General features: G+C 52.8%; 1 protein-coding gene across 1 annotated transcript in view; it reads left to right on the top strand.

The window, feature by feature from the left end:
• Positions 1–13,626: 13,626 nt before the first annotated feature.
• LSP1 (lymphocyte specific protein 1) overlaps positions 13,627–26,881 on the top strand; it is a 38,529-nt gene continuing 25,274 nt past the window's right edge. Inside the window, exon 1 of the mRNA XM_075502337.1 lies at positions 13,627–13,803. Coding sequence (XP_075358452.1) covers positions 13,745–13,803 — 59 coding nt within the window. The 5' untranslated portion in view covers positions 13,627–13,744. The remainder of the gene's footprint in view (positions 13,804–26,881) is intronic.

Here is a 26,881-nt window from a genome sequence, read left to right as displayed (position 1 = left end):
CCCCGACCCATGCCATGGTGTCAGCAGGGTCTGCCCCCACTGTGGGGGTCCTGGTGGGGACAGAGAGGCTTTGGTGGGGGCCGTGCTGTGGGGATGGGGATGGGGTACCTCTCTGCTGTTGGTCCCCCCCCAAAGCTGGGGATGCTCATCCCCCTCGTTGCAGGGAGGAAAGGGTGAGGCCATGCCACCATGCTCTGCTGGCATCCTCCCACCAGGCTGTACCACCGCCTCCTGGCCATGTCCTTCATGGGTGGCGAAGAGACAAAGAGATAAGAGTCCAAGACCCAGGAGGTGTTGCAGAACCTCCACCCATGGTGGCAACAGCGGGAAGCCGTCGGGGAAGGAGCAGGGCTGGGAAGGGAGGTGGGGGTGACGGCTGCAGGGCAGAAGCAGACCCTTTGGCTCCAGCTGGCTTTGAGAGCTGCAAAGTCTGAACAACCTCGGCAGCTCCTGCGGCAGCACCCCGGTACCCGGTGCACTGTAGGGTGCTGTGGTTTAGAGATGCTGGCTGTCCCCAAAGCAGCATGGGCAGCTGGGGGAGTGGCAGGTCACCCCTCTCCCTGCCATGGTGGGGATGTCCATGCCCCCCGCTTTCCCTTTGCGTTAGCCCAGCACTTTCTGATTTTCAGCTGTCAGCAGAGGCAAAACCTTAAAATAGTCCCAACGGTTTTAAAAAAACAAAACCCCCCCCCCGAATTTGCCTTCCCTCTGCTGCTCTCCCATCCCCCCAAACCCTCACAGCCCATGAAGTTTCCGGCACAGCTCACTTCTGCCGAGCACAGGAAAAGCGAAACGGCGGCGGCACCCTTGTGCTCGAGCTGTCTGTGAGGCCACCGTCCCGGCCAGGGGAGAAGATGTCAGACTCGGAGGGGTGCCAGGAGGGTGCGGAAGGTGTCAGCCGGGTAGAGGATGAGAGCGAGAGGTGAGGCCTGGGGACTGGGTACCCCAATGCCACGGCTGACTCCCGGTCCCAGGAAACTGGGAGGCTGGGAAACTGGGAGGGGTGATGGTGGGAAAGGAGGATGCACGGCCAAAATGATGATGACCCACGAGGCTGAAATGGGTCAGATGCTCTAGCAGGCTTTTGACAAGCTCCTCCAGCTAGGGAGAGACTTCCTAAAGGTCTCATCTCCTTTGAACTTCAAAGCCTTTGGAAGGGGGTTTGATCAAGTGGGGAACCACAGCTCCAGCAGCAGACAAGCTCAGCAAGGGGTCTGGCAGCCTGGACCTGCTCCACAGTTGAAATCAGCCCCATCTTTAAGACCAAGGGGTGGAGATCAGCTGCCTCCTCTCCTTGCAGCAATGACTGGGCACATGTGATTTCTTGCTGTGTCCCCTATGCCTCTAACCAAATTAACCTGGCAATGTTTCAAGCTAGTTGCTGTAAGGTTATACATCTCTCTGTGCCTCCGCTCTGCTTTGTTGTTTTATCAGCAGAGATTGTAAAATTTGGGATCTGTTTGCTCCAACACGGACAGCTTTCCATGGGGGTTAAAAGGAGACCGGTAGCAGAGACTGCATCTGTCTGTGGTGGAGGCAGACAGAGATAAGCTCGGGCAAGGTATATCACCCAGAAGTACTCAGATTTGGACTGGATTTAGGCTGAGCATCCAGGGAGGTTGGGGGGTTGCCTGATTTTTCGCCTCCAGCTTCAAAGCTTGCATTAGCATTTCTCCCCAAGGCTTCTGAAAGCCAGCACAGTTAGTGTTGGTAGGAAAAAAAAACCCCTTGAGTGACAATGAGAGGAGAAAGGTGTGTCATCTTCCTGTCAGTAATGGTTGCAGTAAGTGTTTTGGCTGACACCTGACAGCAATTAGCCTTGGCTGAAGACTTGACTGGAAGCTTCAAAAGGCGCAGGAAGGCTCCGTGTATGACTCTCTGCTGAAACAAAGGGGAAGCCTTGGCTGCTAGGGGAGCACAGGGGTTTCTCAGTATGGTCTATAGGATTCCCAGCATTGCTCCGGCCTGGCGATGCCTCTGCCACAGGCTCAGCTCACCTTGCAGGAGCAAAGAGCAGAAGCTGGGTGAGACCCAAGGCCATTGAGCTTTCCTGCTCCCCTCTCGCTGCAGCAGGCTCAGGTACCTCAGCGCAGCCAGGGCGAGGCAGCAGGGTCTGCTGGTGAGGCAGGGTCAGCTTGTTCCTTTCTCCGTTTCCTGCTGGAGTTTCAGCGAAGTAAGAGGCTGTCTGGAGGGGTTCTGTACCACTCCAACCCTTACAGCCTTTAGAAACTTGTTTAAAAAATGTGTATGTGAATACTGATGGCAGGGTGGCACAACCCTTCCTCCCTAGCTGCATTTTAGAATTTTAATGAAATATGAAACTTGATGGAAAAGTAGTAGTGAGCAAAAGTAACTTCCTTTTTGTTTTTAAAATACGGATAATTACTTTCCCTCTCAACTTGTGGAGTAGTTTCATGTGCAGCTCTAAACTTCTCCTGCTTTTACTTGAGCTATTTAAAAGCTTGCTAGGCTCTGGTGATTTCCACTCCCCAAATGGAGGAAGGAAGTGTTTGCTTGCTGTTTGGGGCTACCTTTTCTCACCCTGTGGCTAGCTCAGCTGTCTGATCTCTTCTCCTTGAGGACAAAGCTCTTTTCAAGCTGATCTGTGTATGGATGGAGTCAGGACAGTGCTCCTAAGACAGCTTAAGGTGTGCTGGAGATGTGAGCAGTGAGTCTTGTGATGGAGCTGCCAGGAAAGTAAATCCCAAGGCTCCCTGGTGTAAAAGCACAGTGAGGAGATATGGGGAGGAAAAAAGGTGCTGAGTTTGCTTATACAATGAACCTTATCTATTTAACTGTGCCCAGTGTATATAGAAAAGGAGCTTGCGTTAGAAAATGTTCAAGGAATCCTAATTTGGACATAGCTTACTCTATTTCCCCATACAAATGGGGACACGCTGGCAAAGTCTTGCTGATGCCAGTGTAACACCACCTAAACCGAACTGGTGTTATGCTCTCTTCCGTGAACGGGATTTGCTATATATAGGTGACCCTGCCTCACCATGAATTGCTATATATAGGAAATCACTGTGGTGTAAGCCTGATGTGAACCCTTCCCCAAAGAAGTGAGAAGCTGGGGTGGGCTCTGGGGAGGTGGCTGCTTGGGTTGTTCTGCCCTGATGGGACAACACAGTGCAGGATGAAGGAGCCAACCCTCCTGCCTTGATGGTGGGAGGCTGGGAGCCCGAGGTGTGGGAGAAGCCTCCCTCACACCAGGGCTAGATAACCCAACATGTATTGGGTCTGTTATTCAGAGCACTCTCCACAGAGCTCTTGGAGGCTTGAGGCAGCCCCTGACCTTAGTTGCTACACCCGTGGCTGTGCACATCCCTGTGGCTTGGGCTGTGCTCTGCAGGATATTTGCACCTGAGCAGGAGCATGGCTCATGAAGCAGGTTTCTCTCACCTATGGGGTCTGAGATGAGAGACTGGTTTCTCCCAAATTCCCCCATCTCCTTCCTTCTGGGGCTTCCCACCCCGTGAGCTGCCGGGAGCCCTTGGCAGCCCATGTACGGTCACTGCCCAGGGAGAGGCTCTGCTGTGCTAGCAAGCCCCAGGCTTTTCTTTGCCATGTCTATCCCCAGCTGTCTTGAATTCTCCAGATCCTTACAGGAGTCTCGAGGGCCCTTGCTAGGATGACTGCTGTTGCTAAGTATACCAGTAGTTCGAAGGAGGTTGTCTGGGAAAACTGATACGTGGAGAGTCTTTGGACCCCTCAGCACACCGGATTCCTTGGGGGAGGGATGGCTGATCCCTGCTCAGGAGTAACTGGTCACAGTTTGACCCAGCTGGGCTCTTTAAAGTGGAAAAATAGTAGGGAAATAAACAGGGGAGAGCCAGATGGATAATTTAATGAAACTGGGCAATACTTTAGCATTTCCAAATTGGATATAGGTGCCCTGGCAGTGGCATTAGGGATCAGGAACTGTCTCTAATTATAGGGAGGTATCAGGTGCCTTCACTGCCCCTTTCTCCTTGCGGGGAAAAAAAAAATAAAGCAAGCCTGGCTTGCCTTGCCTCTGAGCTTATTTTGCAATGTAAAGGTTTGGAGGCCTGTGTTAAAGTAGGGGAATTGCCTAGCAGCCTTTATTTGAATTTTACTTTTTTTAAAACCACAGAAGACTCTCTGCTGGCTGGAGGGCTGGCTGTTTTAAAGCTCTTGGGGTGAAGTCTGGCTCTGAAGCCTGTGGGAATCCCTTTGCCCCTGGATTTTGGAGAGACCTGGCTGTGAGGAAGGCTGGGCTTGCTGTCCTAGGGACCATCCTGGGGACTGCTAAGAGGAGGTTTTGCCAGACCAGCGTTGCTGGGGTGGGGTGAAAAAGCACTTCTGCTGGTTGAGGTGGTGCTGGGGCTCCTGCTCCTCTGGAGGAAGGGGGGCAGAGGTGCAGCCCAGCCTGCACCCCTGGGGCACCCAACCCCTCCGGTTGTGGGGGGCCCAGGCATCCCCTGGCCGCACCCCACGAGGGGGCGACCTCTGCTCAGCCTGGTTCGTCTGACAGCACCGATAAATCTGCAGCAACGAGGAAAGTAGAGATGTCCAGGCAGAGTTTTGGGGCATGGCAGGGATTTACCGCTTGCATGGAGCAGGTGGGCATCCCCCAGGGTGGAAAAGTCCCCAAGGAGAGCTGCTGTCAGGGGATACGATGGCACTTTGGGACAGGGTGATGTCCTGACCTTGGGATGGAGAGTGGGGACAGATCAGGGTCTGTTTGCAGCTGTGCCGCCCGTGGGGGTTAAGCTGTATGGGCTTTCCCAGGTTTGCTGCAGCTGAAGCAGGATGAGTGCTGCTCCATGGGCATGGCTGAGTTAAGCCTAGAGATGTGCAAGGTGTGTGGAGGGATGGTTTGGGAAGGGGGGAGGAAAGAGGGAGTTTTTTTCCACCCCCCTGGTCTGGGCATCCTTCCTGGACATGAGGGTTTTGTACGATGTGCTGCTTCAGGGGATTTCAGGCCTTTCCCAAAATCTGAAAGCACTTTTTCTAGCAGTAACTGGAAGGGTAGAAGGTATCACGGCTGGCTCCACGGCAGTGAAGTGGTTAACCTCGGCGTGCCCTGGGGATCCTGGGCCCCTCTGCTCTGACCCCCACTGACCCCGCTAACCCAGCCCTGGCCGATGCTCTGCCCGCATCCCCCCTTTGCATCCATCACCCCCGTGACCCACACGCCTGGCTGCAGGGTCTGCGCAGCAGCTGAGAGGGCTCCTTGATGCCTCGGTGCTCTCCCCAGAGCTGAGCTTGCTCTCAGCTAGGCACTTATCCAGCCTGGCTGCTGCCTCTGTCGGGACACTGACTTGCATCTGGGCAGACCTCCTGGCCAGGAGGTGCTCTGAGGCCTCATCGGTGCCACATTTTCCTTGGGGGGGTGGGAGTCCTGGCCCGAAGAAAGTTGTTGCCCAGGCTCCAGGGGGGACTGGTGGCTGCCAGGCTCCTGGGACTGTAATCTGGCTCTGACTGACAGTGCAAACCTGCTGTGGTCCTCAGAGGCTCAGAGGAAACACCACAAGGATTTGCTGCTCTCCCTTCATCCTCCCTGCGCAGCCCTCCCCGTACAGTCTGGCTATATGAACCTGTCTAGGAAGGACGGTGCTCGCTTGGCACAGGCGAGGGAGGGCTCTGCTCTGCCCAAGGCAACACCCAGCTTGTGCCGGGGCTTTGACCGCCTGTAGCTGCAGTTCCTGTTCCCTTAATATGAGTCCGACAAGCTCCTCATCAGGCTGAGTCTTTGGGCTCACTGGCGAGGTGCTTTGGCATCCTTTGGAACCAAATGCATGAGGAATGGATTCTCATGGGGTGGCTCTGTTCTCAAGCCCTTCATAAGGAGAAACCTTCAGGATGTACATCAATGAAAGGAAGACACAGGGGGTGTATTTGTATGATAAGGTCTCAGGAGCCTCTTTACCCAGGTTGTGCTCTGGATCATGGTCATCTGGTACATGGGTCAAAAATATGTCCTAGGAGGTGCTGCACATGCTGGGAAGGCAGCTGTCCTGCATGGCGTGACTGTAGTATGATCGGTACCAGAGCAGCACCTACAGTGCCCAACCAAGGTCAGGGTGTCACCATGGTGGGTGCTCTGTGGCTATCCCAATGGCCTACTGTCTCAGGGCAAAGAGGACAGGTTATCTCTACTGCAAGGCCAGATGACTGAGGTTTAGATGTTTAGGAAGGGGAAGAGATGCCCTAACCATAGGACTCTCCCAGTGTGGATTTGGTATCCAGAAGAGGTGGTTTCCTCTTGGACCCATGTGACATCTGCCAGGCCTTGGCAGGTGTCTTAGGTAACCCAAGGCACCCTCAGTGGCACTTGACACCTATGTTTAGGCACCTGAATTGGTCCCTGCTTTCCCCATGCCCCCTAAGAAGCACAGGCCACTGCTGAGATTGGAGCTGAGCTCTCCTGAGGCTTGGCCAAGTATCTTGTAGTCCTCAGCCTGTCCGGGTGCTCCACAGAGGCTCAGTCATGAATGGGTTAACCAGCCGCGCTTGGACCCCGTGTGTGTTTTCCTTGCCAGTGTATCTGTCCTAACACACACCAGATGTGTGAGGCAGCTGCTGGAGTGTCTTAATCCCAGGTTTCAGCACTCGGAGTTGTCTTTCTCACAGGCAGGTCTGCAGTGGCTTTCTGGGTGCTCCACTGCTGCTCGTGCAATGCCTGAGCAGGGAGGCTGGCGGCCCCCATCCTCTGCAGGAGAATTTGCAGCAAGGCGGGATAAAATATCTTCTGTTATTTGCTGCTTTAAACAAGTCACTCCTGGGATGGGCTGCTGGGGCTGGCAGCAGAGCTGATGCTGATAGCTCCATCTTGAGTCATATGGGGTGAGTGTTAAACCCAGGAGCTACTTGGGTTCACCCTATCTCAAAGGAGCAGTGGTGGTTCATACCAGCCCGGTGTGTCTGATAACTATCCAGGGAATACATGGGTAGAGAGGAAACTACATGAGCAAACCCAGCTGCATTTATTAATGAATGGAAATGGCAGTCAGTGGGCTTCTATTATTAGCTTAATTGGTGACTTGCACCCAGTGGTCTAAAAACTTGGAGCCACCTGGGAGCAACTGGTCTGAGATATGCAAGACTCAGTTTATTTGGATTTCTTTTGCTATTGCACAGATGTGTAGGCCCAAATGCTCTTGCTAGTGTACATCAGCACCATCCCACTGTCTGTCATAAAGCTGTGCCAGTTTGCATCAGCTGGAGGTCTTCGGTTCTTTTGCTTACCTGCTCATTTTGAAAAAAGATCCTTTGCTAGGGATTAATTCTGCATTACCAAGAAGCCTCTCTCCCAGCTCTAGTATCTGTTGCTTGCTGCAGCTAAATAGACAGTATGTGCAATGCCTTTCATCAAGCCCTTGCCAGACAGTTTGGAAAATATGATCTCCTTCTGTGCTTGTGCATGCATGTGCTTTTCTGCTGCAAAAGCAGTTTCCTTTCCAGTGAAAGCTTGCTCCAGAGCTATTAGCATTGACAAACCCTGAACTATTGACAGGCCCCAAACAACCACGACTGCCAGCTGTTTGGGATGGGCAAAGTTCTCCCCCAGTAAAATTGATGGCAATAATTATTTCCTCTTAAAATAAGTGCCTCCTTGCAGTTGTCACTTAGCTTTATGTAACAGGAGCTGACAGCAGTGTGTTGGAGCTGAGCTGTCCATAAGGACAGACTAACGCGATATACAGCAGGCTGTGTACCCCTGCTCTGGTGGGGCTTCTCCTTCCTTGGGGTGGCATTTGTCTCTTCTGCTGCTTCTCCACTCCAGTTGCCATTTTCCTGCATAGAGCCTTAGCTGCCTGTTGTGCAGAAAGGCTCATCTTAACTTTTCCTTGGGCCTCACTTTGGAACATTAGTGACTACCCTCCCCCTTGACGGAGGCATGTGTTGGTCTTCAGGCTTTTTGGATACATGACGATACTTTTGCCTGCCCTTTCATAACAGCTCCCATCTTTTGCCCAGCTCAGTGAGGGAGGCAGGGGTGGATATTGGCAAGCTGAGATTAGATGCCTTTCCCCAGGACAAGGTGCAGCTTGAAGTGAGGGTATAGCTTGGAAGCAGGAACTGTCAGATGATGCTTGGGGGTTCCTTCTTATCCATTAGTCTACCCTGACCCCAGCTGGAATAACCAGGCTGGCAGTGTGAGGCAGGGATTAATGGTTGCTAAAACTGCTTGTGTTGCACAATGCTGTGCTACATCAGAGCCTCGAGCCAGCTGCAGATGAGCTAATAAGTTTATATCGGGCAGAAGCTGTATTTCACTTCTTGAAAGCTGTGCTGTGCTGGTCAGCTGAGCAGCATGGCCTGGGTATGGGGCTGTACTCACACAGCAGTACTACCATACAAGCCTATCAACAAAGTGTGTTGCTTGGCTTTGGGTGATGCTTAAACATATCACACAGATGCCACTTGGTGAAGGAAGGTGGTGCCTCTGTTACAGGTTGTGCCCCTCTTATGCTAAACATGGGAGATGTCTGAAGGTGTCTTCATCTGCCCAGTGTCCATGTAAGCCACCTAGCCAAAGCAAAGGCCACTCCATTTATTTTAAGTGGACATTCAAAGTTCAAATTAATTCAGCAGCTTTCCAAACCTCGGTGAGCAAAGACTAGTGACAAGGCAATATAATGCTGTAAGAAGGCCTTTTTTCGACATTTCCTATAGTGTCTGCCGGTGGGGGGACAACTTCTTGGCAGCAGTTGCCTATGGCTTATTCATCCCAGCTGGAGTCCTTTGTCCTGCTTCTTGGCCCTGCAGTGGAGAGGCATCCCAAAGAGATGGAGCCGGTCTCCTCGGGGCCAATAGGTCTCCTCTTGTCCTGTAATGACCCTCCTGTGTGGGCTGGGAATATCTTATCTGCAGCCATTGTTTTGTCTTCCTGTCTCTTTCCCAATGGCTTTGTTGATTTAACCTAATATATAGATATGGTGCATGCTGCAGTAACCACGCTGGCTCGACGTGCTGGACCAGCTGCACTCCTCCAGAGCTTGGCTGAGTCACTTGGCCTTGGCCCTGGTCTGTAAAACTGGGATGGTAGCTCACCGCAGTGGCTCAGGTGGTATCTCTCCCTGTTTGCAGAGCACCTAGCGCAACAGGGGCTCTGATGTCCTTTAACCATGCTGGGCTGCCTGGTTAACGCTTACACCACCTCTATTTGCTGCCCTCCCCCTGCTTTTTTGAATCCAGCTTTCAGATGTTCCTTTTGGTTCCTTCTGCCTCGGTCCCCTCATCCTTTGTCCTTGTTTGTATCGCCCCTGGGGCAAAAACATCTTCTCTTACAAGGCTTGTAAGCTTGCGTCTCCCCTCTCACTGGGAGATGAAGCGAACTCTTGGGATTTTAGGTTTATGGATGTACCCATGAAGTGCCCCACAGGGAGGGTCCCTCCTCCATTCTGTGTGAGGGTGAGGGGTAGCAGTGGGGTAGAGGAAGAGGGATGCTCCTTCTAGACCCTGCTTCCTCTTCCTCTCATTTCTGCCTCTTTGGATGTCTTAGGAAGAAAGTCATCACTGATCCCAAGCCAAGTACTTCAGACTTAGTATGACACGGTGTTTGTTGACTCTTTGGACCCAGCCTGCAATTATACATGTTCTTTATGGCGTTCCTCTGAGCGCGTGGGCCAGGCAAAAGCTCTGAGCCAAGACAGCTCCCGCCTACAGCACCCCCTCCCTGAATACCCATGGGGTCACACGTTGGCTTGGGAACGTCCCCTCCTGACTCATGGCCAGGGCAGAGGAAGGCTTGCCAGGGAGCATCGTTGGGACTGGACTCCTTCTTCTGCACCCTGAGCTAATTGCACAGATGAGATGCCCTGCTCTCCTGACAGCACACTTCTGGAGCTTGTAATGAGCTGCTTCTGGTGTGAAGGAGACAATGTGCTGCTTTTGGCTGCTAGACATGCTGTTTCCTTGGGATTATCTCTGGCTGCCTGTTTTGGCCTCTGTATTTGGCTGCCCAAAAGTAAGTGCTGGCAGAGTAAGCTGGACTGAGCTAACTGGGAATTAGGGATGAAGGTGAGATGGGCAAACCCTATCCATCAGGCCAATGTGTAAACCACACCATCTACACAGCTGACGTACAAACTGGTGTGCCCCTCTCACTGAACTGGGGCTCCCAGGGGGCTGGGCAAGTGCTGATGTCTGCCAGGCTGGTTTCAAAGTGGGGGTTGCACGTGCATGGTGAAGAGAGGTTGGGGAGGTGTTGGGATAGGGAGAGAGGTTTGGGATAGCAGAGGGAAGGATGTGTCACTTAAAAGGCAAAACAGAGAGACCCTCCATCTACTCCACCGTCCTAGGAGGGCTGCTGGTGAAATTGCAGGGTCTCTGATTAAGACAGGGCTGCTTAGCTCTTGCTGAAGAGGCGAGGCTGTTCCCGTGAGAACATCTTCCCTGGGTGGGATCCCACCACTGACGTGCAGGCATGGACCTCTGGAAACCATGCTGGCAGCTGATGGCACCTATAAAGGACTGGCCCTCGAAGCAACTGTATGTTGGGGCTTATGCTGACAGTGCTTTGCATCCCAGCAATATTGGAGAAAATTGCTTGGGCTGCATTTCTTTGCTAGCAGGACTAGAGTCTTTTTCTTTTTGTTTCTTTTTTTCCTAGACCATGCCTCCAACTGATTTTGCAACTAGTCCTACATAGCAGAGTGATTGTGTAATTAACGGGAACTGGTGCAGCCCTATCTCTCTGGGACGCCTGCCCTCCTTCCCGCAGTGATGGAGCCAGACTCGCTCCCTCCCGGCGTCTCACCTTCTCTGCTTCCCCTGCTGCTGGGAAGAGCTCTGGGAAGCTCGCTGGTGCCCTGCAGCGTGTTTCTGGGTGCTCCAGGCATCCCCTCTCCTGTAGCAGGGTGTGGTTTTGCTGCAGGGATTTATGGTGGTTCTTCTAGCTTAAACTGTGCCAAAAAAACCCCAGATGAATTAATTCTTTGTTTTTCTTCCTGTGTCTGCTGTACTCCTACCCGCTTCCTGGTGGGACCAGGAGGTTTGTTTCTGTGAAAGGATACAAGCAGCTGTGGGACTGATGCTGACCTTACTGTTCTTGGATACATGGTATGAGTCAGACTGATGCACCTGGCCTCGGCAGCAAGTGAGGGAGGAGAGGGGACAGAAGGCCCCTCTGTTCTGCAGAGCGATGGTGTGGGATTTCTCCTGCACTGCTCTTTCTCCATGGTCCCTTAGGCCCAGCCTTTGTGCTTTTGAATAGCGGGCTTAAATGCTCCCTGCCCCACGGACATGGGGACAGTGACTCTGTCAATGTGTCACTGAGGGTGCACAGTTCCCTCCTTCTTGCAAACTGTGAGTTTAGAAAGAGGGTCCTGCTCTGCTCCCCTCTTCCTGTGGTCCTGCAGGACCCTGCTGATGCTGGAGGAAGGATAAGTTTTCTTGTATCCGTTGTCTGTCTTAAAGATGAAAGCCAGGGAGAGGGGCAGGAAACCTTCCCCAGAGGTCGAGTAGCACAGCCACCTTGTGAAGGCAGGAGGATTTTCCAGGTGGAGTTCAGTACTGGGAATTTCTCTCCCCAGGAGCAGTGCAGAGCTCAGCCTGTTGCGATGTAGGGATTCCTTTCCTCACTGCTTCGCTTCTGGTGTTTCCAAACCATCTTAGCACCTTAGACCAGTAAGAGCTAATGTTGTGACCTCTCTCTGGTCCTGGATTTCATCACCCAGCAGGGTTTTTATCCACCCTGTTCATTGAAGGCCCCCGTCTCTGAGAGGCAGTCAGTCCTGGGCTTGGGGTGGAAGTCTGCCAAGTGCTTGCAAGAGGAGGAGCTTACGCTGGCATCCTCCAGGAGACAAACTCTGGTGTCAAGGCAAGGCTCTCTTGCTGGGGGAATCAACAGCTTCTCCCCCTGCTCCTTTACGCTCCAGTAGGTAGTGGTGTGCCATCGCCTCTTCCCTTCCCCTCACGCAGCAAGCTCATGCCTTCTCCTGGTGACAGCGGCTGCATTCCTCCCTGCCCCTTCTCAGCTCCCTGCGGATTGCCTGGCATCTCTGCCTGAAATAAGAGTGCTGCTGTGATTTCTTTGAGCCCCCAGCTGTTGCTGGCCCATGGCTGCTAGCTGCATCTCTGCCTGCTGGGGCTCCTCTGTCTTGCATCCTTGGCTGGCTCGGACCATGGGAGTCACTGGCAGGTTTGGACCAATTCCAGAAAGAAAACCCTGTAGGTGCATACTTCATTTCAACTCTGTAGGCAATTGCAGTGAAGTCAATAGGAGTGTTCACATGCTTAAACCTAATTACTCCTGTAAGTACTTGCAGGGCTGGGACAAGCTCTTTTTGAGCAACAGAGACCTTTTGTGGTGGATCTCTTGCATCTTCTCACCAAATTTAGAAAGAAAAAATGCAGTGTGACAGCATCTGAGTAGCCCACAGAATGAGGCCAGCATCAATGTCTGTGCTCAGCGGTTTTTTGTTGTTCCTGATCACCTAGGGTATGCTTAGTAAATATCTGTAGAAAAAAAAAGTGTTTTGAAACAGACAGGGGGAAGAAGGCAGGCACTTCCTTTTATTGAGATTTCTTGGTGCATTTCATGGGCAACTTCCCCATTTCAGCTTACCAGGCGGCAAGAAACACTTCTGCAGAAGTGATTGAAAGGAAACATATAAATGAGATGAGATGGACTGAAAGCAGAAGGAAGGTGAGGGTCTAAGCAGGGTGGTCCCATCATAACCCCTCCTGTATAGCAAAAGATCTCTTCCCCAAAAAAGGCACACGTGGACCAGGAGATGCAGGTTAGGGAAAAAGGACGTTTTTTTTTTTTTTCCAAGACTGCTCCCATAGTAGCATGAAGAGCACTCATCTGAATGCATGGCAGATGGGCATTTTGGTTTTTATCAGGGGCCTGTTTTATCAGGCAATGTTGTTAGTCCTTCATCAAACACTCATGCACTTCTTTAATCTCCTGAAAATATCAGTGTTTCATGGAGGCAAGCCAGCTTTTTTTGTTCTTGCCCAATTTGATGGCTGGGGAAACTGAGGCATGGGAGAGTCGGTCACTTGAGCAGGTGAGGGGGAGGTTTGAGAGCAGAAGCAGGCAGCGTGCTGGCTTGCCTGCCCAGGGCTGCAGCCCCGTGGCTTCCCCCAGCATCCAGCTACTATCTCCATCCCAGGAGAGCACTTTTCTCTGGTGCGTCGCTTCCTAGCACAAAGCCCCTCTCGCATTAATCTGGCTCTTGGTTCACCTGAACGCTTGGAGGTGAGCACTTCGCGGAAGACTTCTGCTGTGAATGGACCAGGAGTGATTTACAGCCTGCTGCGCGCAAGTTGCCGACCTGGGTTTCTGCTCCCAAGTTGCTTTTGTGTAATCAGGAAAGCAGTGGTAAAGGTAGAAAAAAGGGGGAGGGGGGGAAATATGGGGGGAGGGATTGAATAAGGGAAGGAGGAGGGGGCTGGAGAAGATGAAGGAGGGAGAGAAGAGGGTTAAAGCAGAGGAGGGCGAGGGAGAAGCCCCCCTCGCTGGGGAGTGGGGAGCGCCGGGCTTTGTGCTGCGGGACCCGCCGCCGGCTGCGCTCCGAGAGATTCTCCCGTGACACTTCCACGAGGCGGAGGGGGAGGAGGAGGTAGAGGTGGAGGAGACAAGCCGGGGGTGTGGAGCAGGGGGGGCTAGCAGAAACAAAAGGAAACCAGCTGCAGAACTTCCTGAAGGCGGCGAGGGGGGCCGCGGAGCGCGCAGCGCCGGGCGGGCGGGCGGGCAGCTGCCTGCGGCGCTGGGGAAGGGGGCGGCAGCCGGGACCCTGCCCGCCGCTCAGCCGTGGCCACCATGACCAGCGCGATCCTGCGGAGGAACTCCAGCAAGCAGGGCCTGCAGAACCTCATCAGGTGAGAGCCCACCTGCCGGCGGGGGCACCCGGCTCCCGCTGGCTGCTGCCCGCGGGTCGCGGGTGGGGGTCCCGGGGGGAAGAAAGGAAATTTGCTCCGGATCGACCATCTTCGTGTCCCTTTGAATCAGCTGAATATCTTCCTCACCCCGGTTCTCCAGCAGACGCGATGCGTTGGAAGGAAGGAAAATAGATACCCTCCCTCCTCCCCAAAACCATACGAGAAAAGCAGATTTGAACTTGCTGATGGCTTTTCCAGGAGCACACGACTGAAATAACTGAGCACAACTGTGCTGTGACACTCACCTGAGCCAGCTGATTTCCCCCTCCCTCTCTATGCAAGGGATGTCTCAGTATGTGTCTTTTGTGTCCCCTGAGCGCTGAAAGCTTCTGCCTAGAAAAAGGATTTTTTTTTTTTGTAGGAAATGTACACTGGGCATGCTGTGATGTGCATTTTCAATTCGGAGATCTGTAAAGGGCCAGATCCTCCCAGGGCTGCGAGCTGACATTGCTCTTTTGATTTAATTAATCGCAACAGTGCTTTGAACCTTTCTCTCGGAGAATAATTGCCAGGGCAGGGAGGTGGACGGTTCAGTTGGACTTATTCCCATTTGTCAGCCGGGGCTGAGCTGGGGAGGACGGCTACATTGTCTGCTGGCGCTGGGATTCCCTTCCATGCGGTCACTCTGCTTTTCCCTGGGGGCTGGAAATGCTGCTTTCCTCTATGGGTCTCCAGGACCCTCCTCTGGCTGCCAGTGCTGGGGGAGCTTATTCTGTGCCACGCTGATGGCTCTGACTGTGCAGAAGAGATGCACTCCTCACCTGTTTATATTTAATTGAGCAGCTGGATGGGTGAGAGAGATGGAATTCAGCAGTGCTGGACTCGCATCCCGCGTCTTGGGCACCTCTTGTCTCTCTTGTGCTTGCTGGTGCCTGCTGGTCTCCAGCTGAGATGTAGAAGATGTCAAGGTGGGGGCATGGGGGTTATTGGACAGGCGTTTTCCAGTCAGCTTGGGATTTCCCTGGCTGGTAATGCAGCCTCTAAACCTCACCCCTTGAATGAGTTTCTTGCCTTGGAAGGGAAACTGGCTCCTACAGCTATCCAGTCCCTCCCGCGTTTTCCCGCGGTCTGTTCTGGACTCAGGGGAGTCGGCAGAAAAGCTCCGACTGGTTGCATGGACCCCTGGGATGGCAAGCGGGCAGGAGGAGCTGACTGCTCTCTGTTCATCTCCTGTTTGGCCCATTGTGCTCATTCCCTCGTCTCAGCCCAGAGGGACTGGGATCTTGGTTTCAGAACAGGACTTGGTCAGGGGCTCGTGAGGGGTACGGAAACCTCTGCATGGATGTGCAGCAGGCAAGGATGGGCTCAGATTTGGGGCCAGCTGGTACTGAGGAGGGCCAGGCAAATGAACTAGGGTGGGAATCACCTGCGCACAGCTGTGTGGCAACTTAGCTTGCAGGATGGCAGATGTGGGGGGAAGCACATGTGCCTCATACACTGAAAAGGGGTGTCCAAAGAGCTGTCCTTGGCACAGCCCAAGCCAGAGGTGTTTTCCTGTCCTTAATGGTGTCTCCAAGTTCCTCTTGCTGTGGATAAGGGACTTTTGGTGCCCTAGAGACTCACAGGGGCTTTTGCCAGAGGAACTCTGGAATGACATTTGTCCTGCATGGGGTTATTATGCTTAATCTGGCTGAGGTTTGGCTTTGCGGCTGTGTTTTCCAGTCCTGCTTACAGACGAGGAGGGAGGTGGGGTGTGAAGATGTGTGAGGGATTTCATCCATCACACCCAAATAACCCCACTAATGCTCACAGGAGTCAACAGGAGAATAGGCAGGATCCGCTCCGTGCACAGCACAGCCTGTTTTGCAGTTGTATTTTCTTCCAGAGCAGTTTCCCTCCTAAGCCTGACCATGGGGCTGGCTCTGCAAGCCCTGCCAGCCTGCATGCAGGCACAAGCTCCTTCAGTCAAAGAACGGCCAGAGGTTCCTGGCTTGAAGATATATTGCTGTCAAGATTGCCGTGCTCTGCTTTTATCTGTCCCAAGGTGACCGCAGGCGGAGTGGTTACACTGCGTAGGTCCTAGGCTCTTCTGATGTGCCCGAGTGCATCGGTGACCTGGAGCACAAGAGCGAAAACGGCTGCTTGGAGCCATATTCATGAGCACCGGGGATTTCGGTGCGATGCCAAGATTCACCTGGCTGCTCCTGCTGCAGGGATATCCATCAGCAGGGATAAACAGGGAATTACGTTCTCTGAGCATCGCTCAGCCAAGGGAGCTGCTTGCCAGGCTGTCCTACAGCTGGGTTAAGGGGTCCTGAGCTGAAACTAGTGTAAAGGTCTTGTGGATTTCGGGTTGAAGAGCTGAGTCCCAGTGCTTAAGCATCCAGCCTTGTGCTTGAGACAAAACCCCAGCATTTCAGACAAAGTGGCCCATGCCCGCGTGCAGAGCAGGAGTGCCTGGCTGCCATCACCTGAACATTGGTCCCAGGAGCCAAATTTGTGTGAAATGGCTTTTCCACGGACCATGCTGACAGTTTTAGTGCACGCCAGGTTTTTGGGGTGGGTTGGTGTGCTCAAGAGCAGTGGGCTGTGTCAGAGGCACCACAGGCTGAAGTGCTGAGTCAGCACTCTGGGAAGCATCCTTCACCTTTTCCCAGCCTGGAGGTGGCCTGGAAAGATTGTTCCTTGTTCCTCGCTGGCTGCCAGCATTGGGAACGGGTGGCTTTGCAGGAGCATGCCATTTACATCTGAAAGACTGGAGGCTGAAAAGAGCCCAGGGTTATGCCTTGGACTGCAGAGCACAAGTGGCTGAGTAATTACCTGGGAAAGGTATAGGGAAGAATGGGCGACTGCAGGGTTATCTACCTTTCCTCTTTTGCCCCGCATGCCCGGGCACTCCCCTCATCTGGCATAGTCTCTCTATCGGGATATACCTGGGAAAAGATTTCTCCCTTTGTAATACATTAACAGCGGTGATCCCTCACACGCCTGCAAGACTTTGTATTTTTTAAAGTCCTCTCCAAACAGGAATCGCTTTATCTTGTTATCACGTTCTATTTTTCCTTATCCTTCTAATGAATTCTTATAAATAAGATAGGGATCCAGCGCCTGTCATGTCGATTCATTCAGTTTGTTATCTGCTCCTGCTGGAATTTTACTCTCCCTCTATCGAGCCTCGAGTGTTTCACAAAAGAATATGGCTGTTTAATTAATGTACAAATCAGCCTCTCTGTAAATCAGCCGTGCCGCTCCTCGAAACTGGATTATCGGGCCTCTCGGTTGACACTGCTCCCACTAAGTGCTGCAGTGGCTTGCTGCGGTCACCTCCCGTAGCCAGACTGTGCAGCTGTGGGGTGAAGTGTGAGTGCAGATGGATGTGTGTTAGAAGGGCTGCTGCTCTCGTCTCAGCTGGTTGGTTTTTTTATCTAGCATGTGGGTGAATCCCGGGTGTCATTAGGAAGTGAGCTGTTATCTGTTCTTGGGGAGAAAGGACAGTTTTCTTGCATGCTGCTTGCATGCTTCCTAGCAGGGAGGGGGACCTGGTCCAGAACAGGGGCTCTAAAGCACGGCTGCTGCACAGGCAACAAATAAATGTCTATAATTACATGTCTTTGCAACGCCATAGAGTGTGAAGTGCAAATAATGCTGTGGGGAACTGAATCTTGAGGATGAAACAGCTCAGGGGAAGAAAACGAGTCAGAAAATTAGATTGGGTGATAAACCTAATTATTTCCTCTGTAGGATGGGACTTTTGGTTCTTTATCTTCTGTGGAGTCATTAACATGGCAAGCCAAATCATGAGATCTGAAATCATGCTTGCATGCCCTTGTGTTTTGGCCTGCAATACATGGTGAGATGCTTTCTGCTTCCAGCTGATGCCAGCACTTGTGGTCCTGGTGCCTGCAAGCCAGCTGCATGGCCCCTTCTTTCTCCCTTCAATGCGCTGCTGCATCATTGAGCAATGTCCTGGTGATGCTCAGAGTCCCCCAGCATTAGGGGTAGCTTTACAATTCCCTGAACTCCTTGAATTTTGGTGTATGTCATGAATGTAATATTTAGTTTGATGGAGATCCGGGGGCTTTGCCCACCTCTGTGGGATGCCTTCCTTTCTGCCTGCATGCGATGTTTCCTGAAGCTTGCCAGGATGCGTCTCAGCAGGGAAGATGCTACTCCAGTATTTCTGTCTTGACCTCTTGAGTGCTGAGCTGGGAACAAAAAGCTTGAAGCGCCTGCGAGGGCTGGATGGCACTTTGAAGGGGCAGGATCTTTTTTTGGGTGGTGGTTGATGCCAGGGCATGGTCTGGGCATGGTTTGTTGCCTGGGAGGTAGTGGTTACTGCCTCCGAGGGCTATTGCAGCATCTCTTTACTCCACCTCCCTGGGTTGTGGATAGGTATGGGTAGTGAGGAAAGCTTGCCGTGAAGTGGGGCAGCTCTTTAGGGGGAGACGGGGAAAATGAATGTGCAGGAATGAGCCAGTAGCAGTGCTGCTGCGTGGGGAGAGGAGGGAGGGATGCTGGCATGGGGACAGCAGGGAACACAGGGCCTTCATCAGTGCAATCCATACTTGGCAATGCTGCCTCACCCTTTCATGAGGAGCCTATGGTCCCTGCAGGGCTTACCCACCACGGTGCTCCCCTTCCTGAATCCTCCCTATTTTGATGCTTTTATTAGTGGCCTTTTTTTAATCCCTCTGCATCCCATCACTGGGGCCAGGGCAGAGCTGATGGGCACCTTTGCGAGCCCCACGAGTGGAGGGCAGATGGGAAGGGAGAGGCAACCAGATGCTGCTGGTGGGGAGGAGCGGGTGGGAGAGCCCTTTGGGCCAGACTGATCGCCCAGTGCCAGCGGGGCATGCCCAGGGGCTTTCCACACCCCAGCGCAACTCGGTGATATGAGCCACTTGCAGAGCGATGTCACCGCATTTTGCAAGCCAGGAGGGGCCCTGGGCTTTGCAGCCCAGCTGAGCCATGGGGCAGGGTGGGGGTAAGGGACCAAGCTGGTGCATGATGGGGACCCCATCCCTAGGTGCCTTGTGGGATGCCCGCCCTCTGCTTTCACCCCAAGGAGGGCAGCTCATCCTTCACTCTCCAGCGGCAGTGGCTCATCCATGCCCTCTCAGTACCCTGTGGATCCATTCCCAGATTTTCGCAGCCCTGGGGCTTGTTTCATCAGGAGCACTCCACCTACCATTGACTTTTCCCAGAAGCCAACTGATGGGTTTTGTTTGCTTTTAGCCTTGCTTGTCTCAGACTTCTACCTGCTCTCAAGCAATTGGATATTTAGGGCCTGAACTTGAGCCCATGGAAATTCTGGGGAGCTGTAGTGAGCCTCTGAGCCCCTCAGGGTTGCAGCCACAGGTTATCTGCATCCTCTGGCAAAGTGGAGAAGGACCACCACATGTGTCTGAGCATGGTTCAGCTGGAAAGGGCACTGGACAGGGACACTGGGGTCTGAGGCTTTGCAGCTGGGATGGTGTGTGAGAACAAATTTTCAGCTTCCAGACTTTTTTTTCCTTCTCCCAACATTGGTATGACTTCACTCATTCAATTGCATGGGAGTTGCAATCGGTATTTTGGGGCAAACACTGTTTTTTCTCATGAAGACATGCTGTCTTAGTGCAGCAGGGACTGAGGACTTGCTGCTGACTCCGGTTCCTGTTGCAGCACAACTCATCAGCGGCGGCCGTAAACGAAGAGAGCCTCAACTCTCCCAGGGAGTGGAGCAGCACATTCCCACGGCCTCCCTGCTGCCTCCTGCCAGTGCTCGGGTAGCAAACTCCTTCCTGCTGCTGGGGACTGCAGGGGTTGGGGGGACTGTGTTGCCCCGAGGGCTGCAAAATGAAGGACGTGCAGCCAAGCCAGCGGTACTATAAAAAGCAGCACGCCTGGTACGAATCTCACTCTTAATCCCGGGCTTGAAGCAGTGATAAGGCTATTGCTCACCTCCCTAGGCTCAGACTTGTTTTCCAGCCTGAGTGTATTGAGGAGGATGCTGGCTGACTGTAGCCAAGGCAGGGAGGCTATGGAGGCTTGTTTCCCTCTGAGAGAGGGGAAAAATAAAATACAAAAGTTGGGTAAGCCAGTCCGAACCTCTCTGACAAGTCTTATTTTCTCCTCTGGTGTGCTTCTCCCTTGCAAAACCAGAGAGCAGACTTGTTGCTCTTTAGAAAAAACCTCCAATTTCTTGAACCTTAGGGCTGAGAGGGAGAGACCGTGAGAAAGGGTCGTGGTTCAAGGTCGTACACGGCACCGATTTCTCACACCTACTGAATACCATGGAGTGCTGGGAGGGCTCAAACTCCAGCCCTTTCGTCCCCCCCGTCAAATTCCTGATGGGTGATGTTAATACATTACCGCACCAGCCTATCTGTGTGTTAAGGACCAACGGTCCTGGGGGTGCAATCCATCATCCGTAAAGGATTCGTTGGGATTCTGTCTGCCATGATTAAAACCAATAATAATAAAAAGAAGCAGTCGTTCCTGTCGGCTGCCTCGTGCCTCTACGAGTGGCCTGTGTATCACCCATGTAATCTGGAAGTGCAGACCATCCCATGTGCCTTTCTGGAGCTGCCATCCTGCAAGAGGCAGGAGGGGACAGATGAGGCTCCTGCTGAAGGACCAGCCCTGCCTGCGTCCCTCCTCTGAGGTCTGCTCCTGCCATTTGCTACCAGCTTTCTCAAATGTCTCTCATTTTGCTTATGGAAGCTGTAAAATACCAGCTCAGGGCTTTCCCTGCCTGTCACACCACAGTGACAGGTCAATCTTTGCAGGGAATTTAATGAAGGCTAAACCAGGCAGAGTTTTATACTTGTGGATGCATGGCTGGACATCTACACATCCTTCTTTGGGCAGAAATGGGATGTGCTTTTGTGGAGAAAACCCAAGATTCATTTAAAAAAGAAGAGTTACTTTTATTTTTAAGGGGGAGATAAGTCTCCACCATGCTGCATGTGTTTTTTCTTCCATTTCTGCTTGATGAAAGTTTGGGCCATATCATTCTGTTCCCATGCCTTGGCACGTCCTTATCGCCCCGTGCGTGATGCCTTTCTGCAGCCCCCCAGCTCCAGCGGGTCGGTGGTGACAGGCTCGTGGCCGCCCCTGGGTGTGAATCGGCTCTACCCTGCTGTTCGCATCTTGAAGGCGAGCTGTGATTTATAGGAGGAACAGGGAAATGTGGCTGAGACGGTGCAGCTACGGGTGGGGTGGGGAGGTTTGGTATGAGAAAAAGGCTGAGGGTTAAGCATATATACACATTTTTTTCCTCTCCCCCCTGCCCCCCTTCTTGTTCAAACTCTGTAGCCTGGACTCTGAATGGAGCAATGCAGCTGAGGAATTACATGAATGTATGGGAGGGAGAGGCTTGTGCAGCATCTCTGGCTGCCTTTGACTGACAAGCTGATCTTTCAGAGCTAGCATAACCATCTCCCCTGAGACTAGGCTGCAATAAACTCCAGGCTGTGACATCATAATTTCTGATTTTATTTCTTTTCCCAGTGTCCCTGTATCGTACCGCTATCCACATACTCTTCCTTATCCAATGGATGATTACCCAGCTGTAATAATTACTCCTAAGTCACAGAAACCCGTCCATCAAGAAGCGTAACTGTTGCCTGCCGTCTGACTCAGTGATGGCTGTACTGTAGACGCTTTGCCAGCCCATGTCCCTGGTGTCAACAGCCGCGGTTGCTGCCGTTCGCAGCAGCCTCTTGGCAGAGCAGTAATCAGGGGGTTGGGATGCCAGCTGGACTTTCGCTCCAGTCCCTACATCTTCCTGGCTTCGTGGTGGCCTTGGACAAGCTCTTGGGCTTAGGAACAGCTTTCTGAAGGTGTCTTGATACGTGGAGGTAAACTTGGGTCTTAGAGGCATCTTTGGAAAGGGCTGAGATGCTGAACTCTCCGATGCCTAACACTGGTGCCCGCGGTGTGAGGCATCCCCCGGGACACTGCTTTGAGCCAGGGCATATGTGGTTTGCAGGGATGGAGAGAAACTGAGCCATGGTAGCATGACTGTGCGTTGCATGCAAATGTCCTCGGCCATGACTTCTGCGGTGGCCTGATGCCAGTTGTCCTGAATGACGTGAGTGGAGGCATCATCTAGCTATTTCAGCATACTTGACTCAATCACGCAGATCCATTAGATGCCGTTTATAAGAGATTAATAAGTGATTAATTTGTTGGTGGAAGGTCAAATGGGTGAGGGAGTTGCTCAGTTGTAGCCTTTTGAAGGTGTCCTCTTCTATTTCATGTGATGGGGTGAGCTGCAGATCTCAGTACCCCTGCCGATCGTGTCTGGGCCCTTTATAAACGGGTGATAAATGCAATATAAAATAAAGCCCGGCAGCTCTGCTTGGCAGCAGGATGAACTTGTTGATGGTCCTAGGCCATATTCCAGTTTATGTTGCTTATCCAGCTTTGGTAGCTGGTTGCTGGATGGCAGTGAGAGAGTGTTACCCTGAGTATGCTGAGGGATCTCTCTCCCTGATGGGCAGCCGGGCACCGATATTGTATCTGGCACCATGACAAGGCTGCGATGGATTATGTGGGAAGGGGAAGGTCCCTTGCACAGGTTTCTGGCACCTCCCTTTCCCCTAACCTCAACAGTGAGGCAACAACGGGATGGCTGCTGAGGGATTCAGGGTACCCTTCCCAGTTCTTCTCTAGTTCATGCAGCCCCATCTCTTGTGGGTGGTATTTTCAGTGGTGGTAGACACTGTTGCTTTCGCAGGTGATGGGAGCTTTACCCTTGATAGCAATAGGATTTGCACTGGGTCCACGGGCTATATGCCCTCTGGGAAACAGCAGCCTTCATGCCAGGGGTTGCACATGGCTCCTCCTAAACCCTGTTCCCAAAACCTCTTCCCCCGTGAACCCTGGCTCTAAGGGGCAGCCTACCCGACGCAGGCAGTGACCAAAGTCAACACTGTCCTGGCCCGATACCCCGGCGAGCTCAGGAGACAGGAATGTCCAGTGCGCTGGTAGAGGGTTCCTGGGTTTTTCTGGCGCAGGTCTGCAAAGTCCAAAGCCTCCCGGGAGGCATTTAATTTTCCTTTCTGGAATTAGCTTTAGTGCTGAAGGTTGGGTTTGGGCCAGCAAAGCTTCCTTTGAGCTGTCGGCTGTGCAAAAGACTCCTCGAGTCTGCAGCGTTTCCCTTAAACGCAGCTCATCTGGTGCCAGAAATTTGCCTCGCCTGAATATTATAATCTCCTCAAGTGCTGGTGAGGAATTGCCCAAAGGAAACGTGACCTTTCCAGCAACGCTGGCTTGTCTGGAGCGGGCGTGCGTGGCCATGTGGAACGGTGCAGCCTGTATCGTTGTTCTGGGGGAGGAGGAGGTGTTTTGTAGGGCAAATGGAAATTAAACCCCTCCCTTGGCTGGGGGTCCGGAGGGAGGTGAAGTCAAGAGCTGGATCTGAAATGGGCAGCCGGCCCTGGTCAGAGCAGAAGTCTGAGCATCCCAGACGTTTGGCAAGCTACGACTCCGTAGCCAAAGCCGAACCGAGGTGCTTTCAGCCCTGCCCTAGCCCTGCAGGATCTCCTCAGGGAGAGATAAACCCCTTTCACAAAGAGCATTTTGCCCCAAACCAAGACCTCCAAAAGCTGTTGGCAGACATGTAGGGACCGCATAAGAGAAACAACCCGGCCTCGTGATGAGGTCTTGCTGGAGCAAGCCTCGCCCACGGCTCCTGGCTGCCGGGGCAGCAAAGCGGTCTCTCCATCCTCCCTTCCTTCTCCAGCCCCCCTAATGTTCGCGTGAATTTCCTTTCACCTTGCAGGAAAACCCCTCTGTCCAGGCAGGTGACTGGGTGCAGGAGTGTAGCACATCTTGCAAGTCTTCAAGCTTCAAGTCTTCTTGCTTTCCATTTCCCTGTCCTGTGTTGGGTGAAATGAAGTGGGGAGCTCTCAGACCCACCGGCAGCTATGAGCCTGCTTCTTCCCAAAACTTCCCCAGCGTGGGACTGACTTGGGAAAGTGCTGGCTGGAGGTGAAGGCAGAGGTATGCAGTATCAGCCCGATCCTGAAGCGCCAGGTAATTATTTCTAGAAGTGGGAAAGATGGTTGTGCAATACTGCCATGGGCTGAGCACGTTGAGTTACTGAATGTGATTGTGAGCAATTGGAGCAAATGGGAGACCATGGCCCCTTCTTAGAAAACGGAACCGTTTGGAAATTAAATCTTTCCACCTTTTTGCTTTGAAAGGCAATTTACCAGCTGACCCCCTCCTCCCACTGATGAAGGCCTGGGCTTGTCCAAAGTGAAATGGCACATTTGGTTTGCAGTCCAACAAACCCTTGTAGCTGATCCAAACACAAGGACTTTGGCAAGGTTTAGTTTCTCATTTGTTTGGTTTTTTTGTTTGTTTGTTTTTCACTGAAGACAAATGTTTGTGCTGCTAGGTCAGTCGAAAAGGAATCGTCCTTTTCCTTCTGCTTGTTGGTGTGGCTACTGAACCCCAAAGCATCACTTATTAAGCCTTGCTCTGCCACCAGCCTGTTTGAACATAAGAGAGAGCTCTGAATCCACTAATAAACTGGTTTTAGGTGTTCGCTGGAGCACAGTGATATTTCTGAACCCAGGGTGAGCGGGGGCTCAGTGGGAGCTTTATCTGCAGCCCTTATTCCTGAGAGGAGCAGGTATGGAGCTCCCAGCATTGCAGCCCTGCTGCAATGCTCAGTGTGTCTGAGCTGCGTCCCAGTGCAGCGGTGGGCAACTCAGAGGCCAGTTTGCTCTGCGGCAAAGGGAGCTGGGAAAGACATTTCCCTGCTTTTGCAGAAAAATCCTTCTCCCCAAAACGGTCGCCCCCGGCGCTGTCCTCAGCCCATTCGGAGGATGCAGGGACAGAATAGCGAGCCGGTGAGGTCATGGGGAAAGAGTTAGTCATATCCAACTGGGAAGGGGAGAGGGCTGCCAACCAACATTGCTCTCGCACCGTGGAAAGCTTGCGTGGTTTGGAGGCCCCCCCGCAGGCTCCCCTGTGTATCCCAGCCAAGCCGGGGGCTTGGTGCAGCGTGGCCTCTGCAGTGGCTTCCCGAGGAGCTGGAGGAGATGGGGAAGGAATTAAATCGAAATCTGATTTGTTCTGGCATAGACATGGACCTTGCTTCTCATAACTGGGGCGATCTGGGCGAGCGGGGGTTAAGAGCCTTTCTGAATCAGAGACTATCTGGAGCTGTAGCACAAGGGAGGGAGATCATGGCAGGGTTTAATGAATGACTTCATTTATATATTAAAAAAAAAACCCAACACAACAACACGGTGGCTTCCTGCCAGGCCCACAGACAAGGGTTTCTATGGGAACCTGGGGGAAAACAATAAATAGGAGTGTGGGACAAGTAGGGAAGGGAGGAGGGAAGCCCGGGCTCTGGTCCGGGTCCGCTTTGTTCCCCATGGAGAGCAAGGTGGCAAGGGGTGATGAGGGGGGAGAAGGGGAAAGGGCGGCTGAATTTGCTGCTTGCAAAAAGACCCCACCCCAAAACAAGGCAGGCAGTAATTATTACATGGCAGTGGAGCAGTCTCTTAGCTGAGTCCGGGATCTGCTTCGTTCCCTGCTCCCCCGTGGGCTCAGCAAGGATAGGTGACCTGTCTCCATCTGGCTCCACATCCCGGCTCTGCTGCCTTGGGGGAGATGGGAGTTTGGGAGGGCAGGGATGCAGGGTCGCTCCCAGCTTCCTGCCAGGGTGGTGGTGGGACCACTCTGCGAAGGGATGCTACTGGGGCTAAGCTTGGCGGTCCTGCTGGTGCCACATAGTAAAATAGGCTCTGAGTCATTCTCCCCGGGAAAGGTTGACAAGGTTTGCAATTAGAAAAGCAAAATTTTTCTTGAACAAAATGTCTCTATTAATCCCATTTTTTTTCCCTTTCCTTTGCTGGGAGAGAGGGGACATCTGTCCTGAACGTCAAATGAAAACAGCATCTTAGTGAGTTCCTTGGTGAAGTGAAGCCTTCTCACATAGTTCATAGTCCAGGCAGTGGGCAAAGCCAGGCAGGCTGGCAGAGTGGCACTTCTGGGGCAGCTGAAACCTGCCCCTTGTTCACTCAAACTGGGCTGAAACAAGTCTCAACTAAGGCATTTTTGTTTTTTTTTTCTTTTTCTTTTCCACAAGCTCTTTGCCTCAGTCAACTGATGTCACACCACAGCTCCTACTGCGCAGGTTCATCCTATAGGGACTGCAGTCCTTGGGGTGTGCCCAAACGGTGTGGGGAGACACAGGTCAGGCTGGGTCCTGCTGCTGGTGGGAGATCGCTTTCCCGACTCCCGTGTGCATGCCTTCCACAAGACCATTTCTGTAAATAGGCTTGCAAATGCCAGGCGAAACAGCCTTCGTGGTCTGTTTTGGACCTGGCCGAGCCAGGGGTGAGTGGGGTGAGGGAACACCTGCCCCAGCATCTGCTCCAGCATCTGCTCCAGCATCTGCCCCAGCATCTGCTCCAGGAAACACCCCTCAAGTTGCGCCAGGGGAGGTTTAGACTGGATATTAGGAAATTTTTCTTCACTGAGAGGGTTATCAAGCATTGGAACAGGCTGCCCAGGGAAGTGGTTGAGTCACCATCCCTGGAGGTATTTAAAGGACGTTTGGATGAGGTACTTAGAGACATGGTGTAGTGGTGGTTTTTGGCAGTGTTAGGTTAATGGTTGGACTCGATGATCTTAAAGGTCTTTTCCAACCTATACGATTCTGTGATTCTGTGATTCTGTGATCTGCCCCGGCATCAGCCCTGGGTACCACGAGTCAGACCTGCCCTGCTCTGGCTACCATTGCAGGCCCTTTGGGTTAGCGGTGACCCTGCCGCCATGGTGCGTCCCTTTCTGCCTGCATCCTGGCTGGTGCCACGGAGACCGGCGTTATCAGCGGAGGAAGAATGTGGCAGCCACCTTATCGCTTCCTTGGGGATGCGAGAGGCCATTCTGCTGACAGAGGTGTTAATATCCAGCAGCTGAGACGTCTGGGAGAAGCCAGGGCAGGTTTTTCCTCTCTGCAGGGAAGGGAGGAAGCTTGGCAGGGCAGAGCGGACATAGCCACTGCCCTCCACTGCTGTTCCCTCTGCTCCTGGTCAGGCAGGAGCAGCTCAACTGTTTAAGG

This window comes from Mycteria americana, chromosome 5, assembly GCF_035582795.1.
Source record: "Mycteria americana isolate JAX WOST 10 ecotype Jacksonville Zoo and Gardens chromosome 5, USCA_MyAme_1.0, whole genome shotgun sequence".
NCBI lineage: Eukaryota > Metazoa > Chordata > Aves > Ciconiiformes > Ciconiidae > Mycteria > Mycteria americana.
Note: the sequence above shows the minus strand (reverse complement) of the source record. Positions and strands in the feature narration are given on the sequence as shown.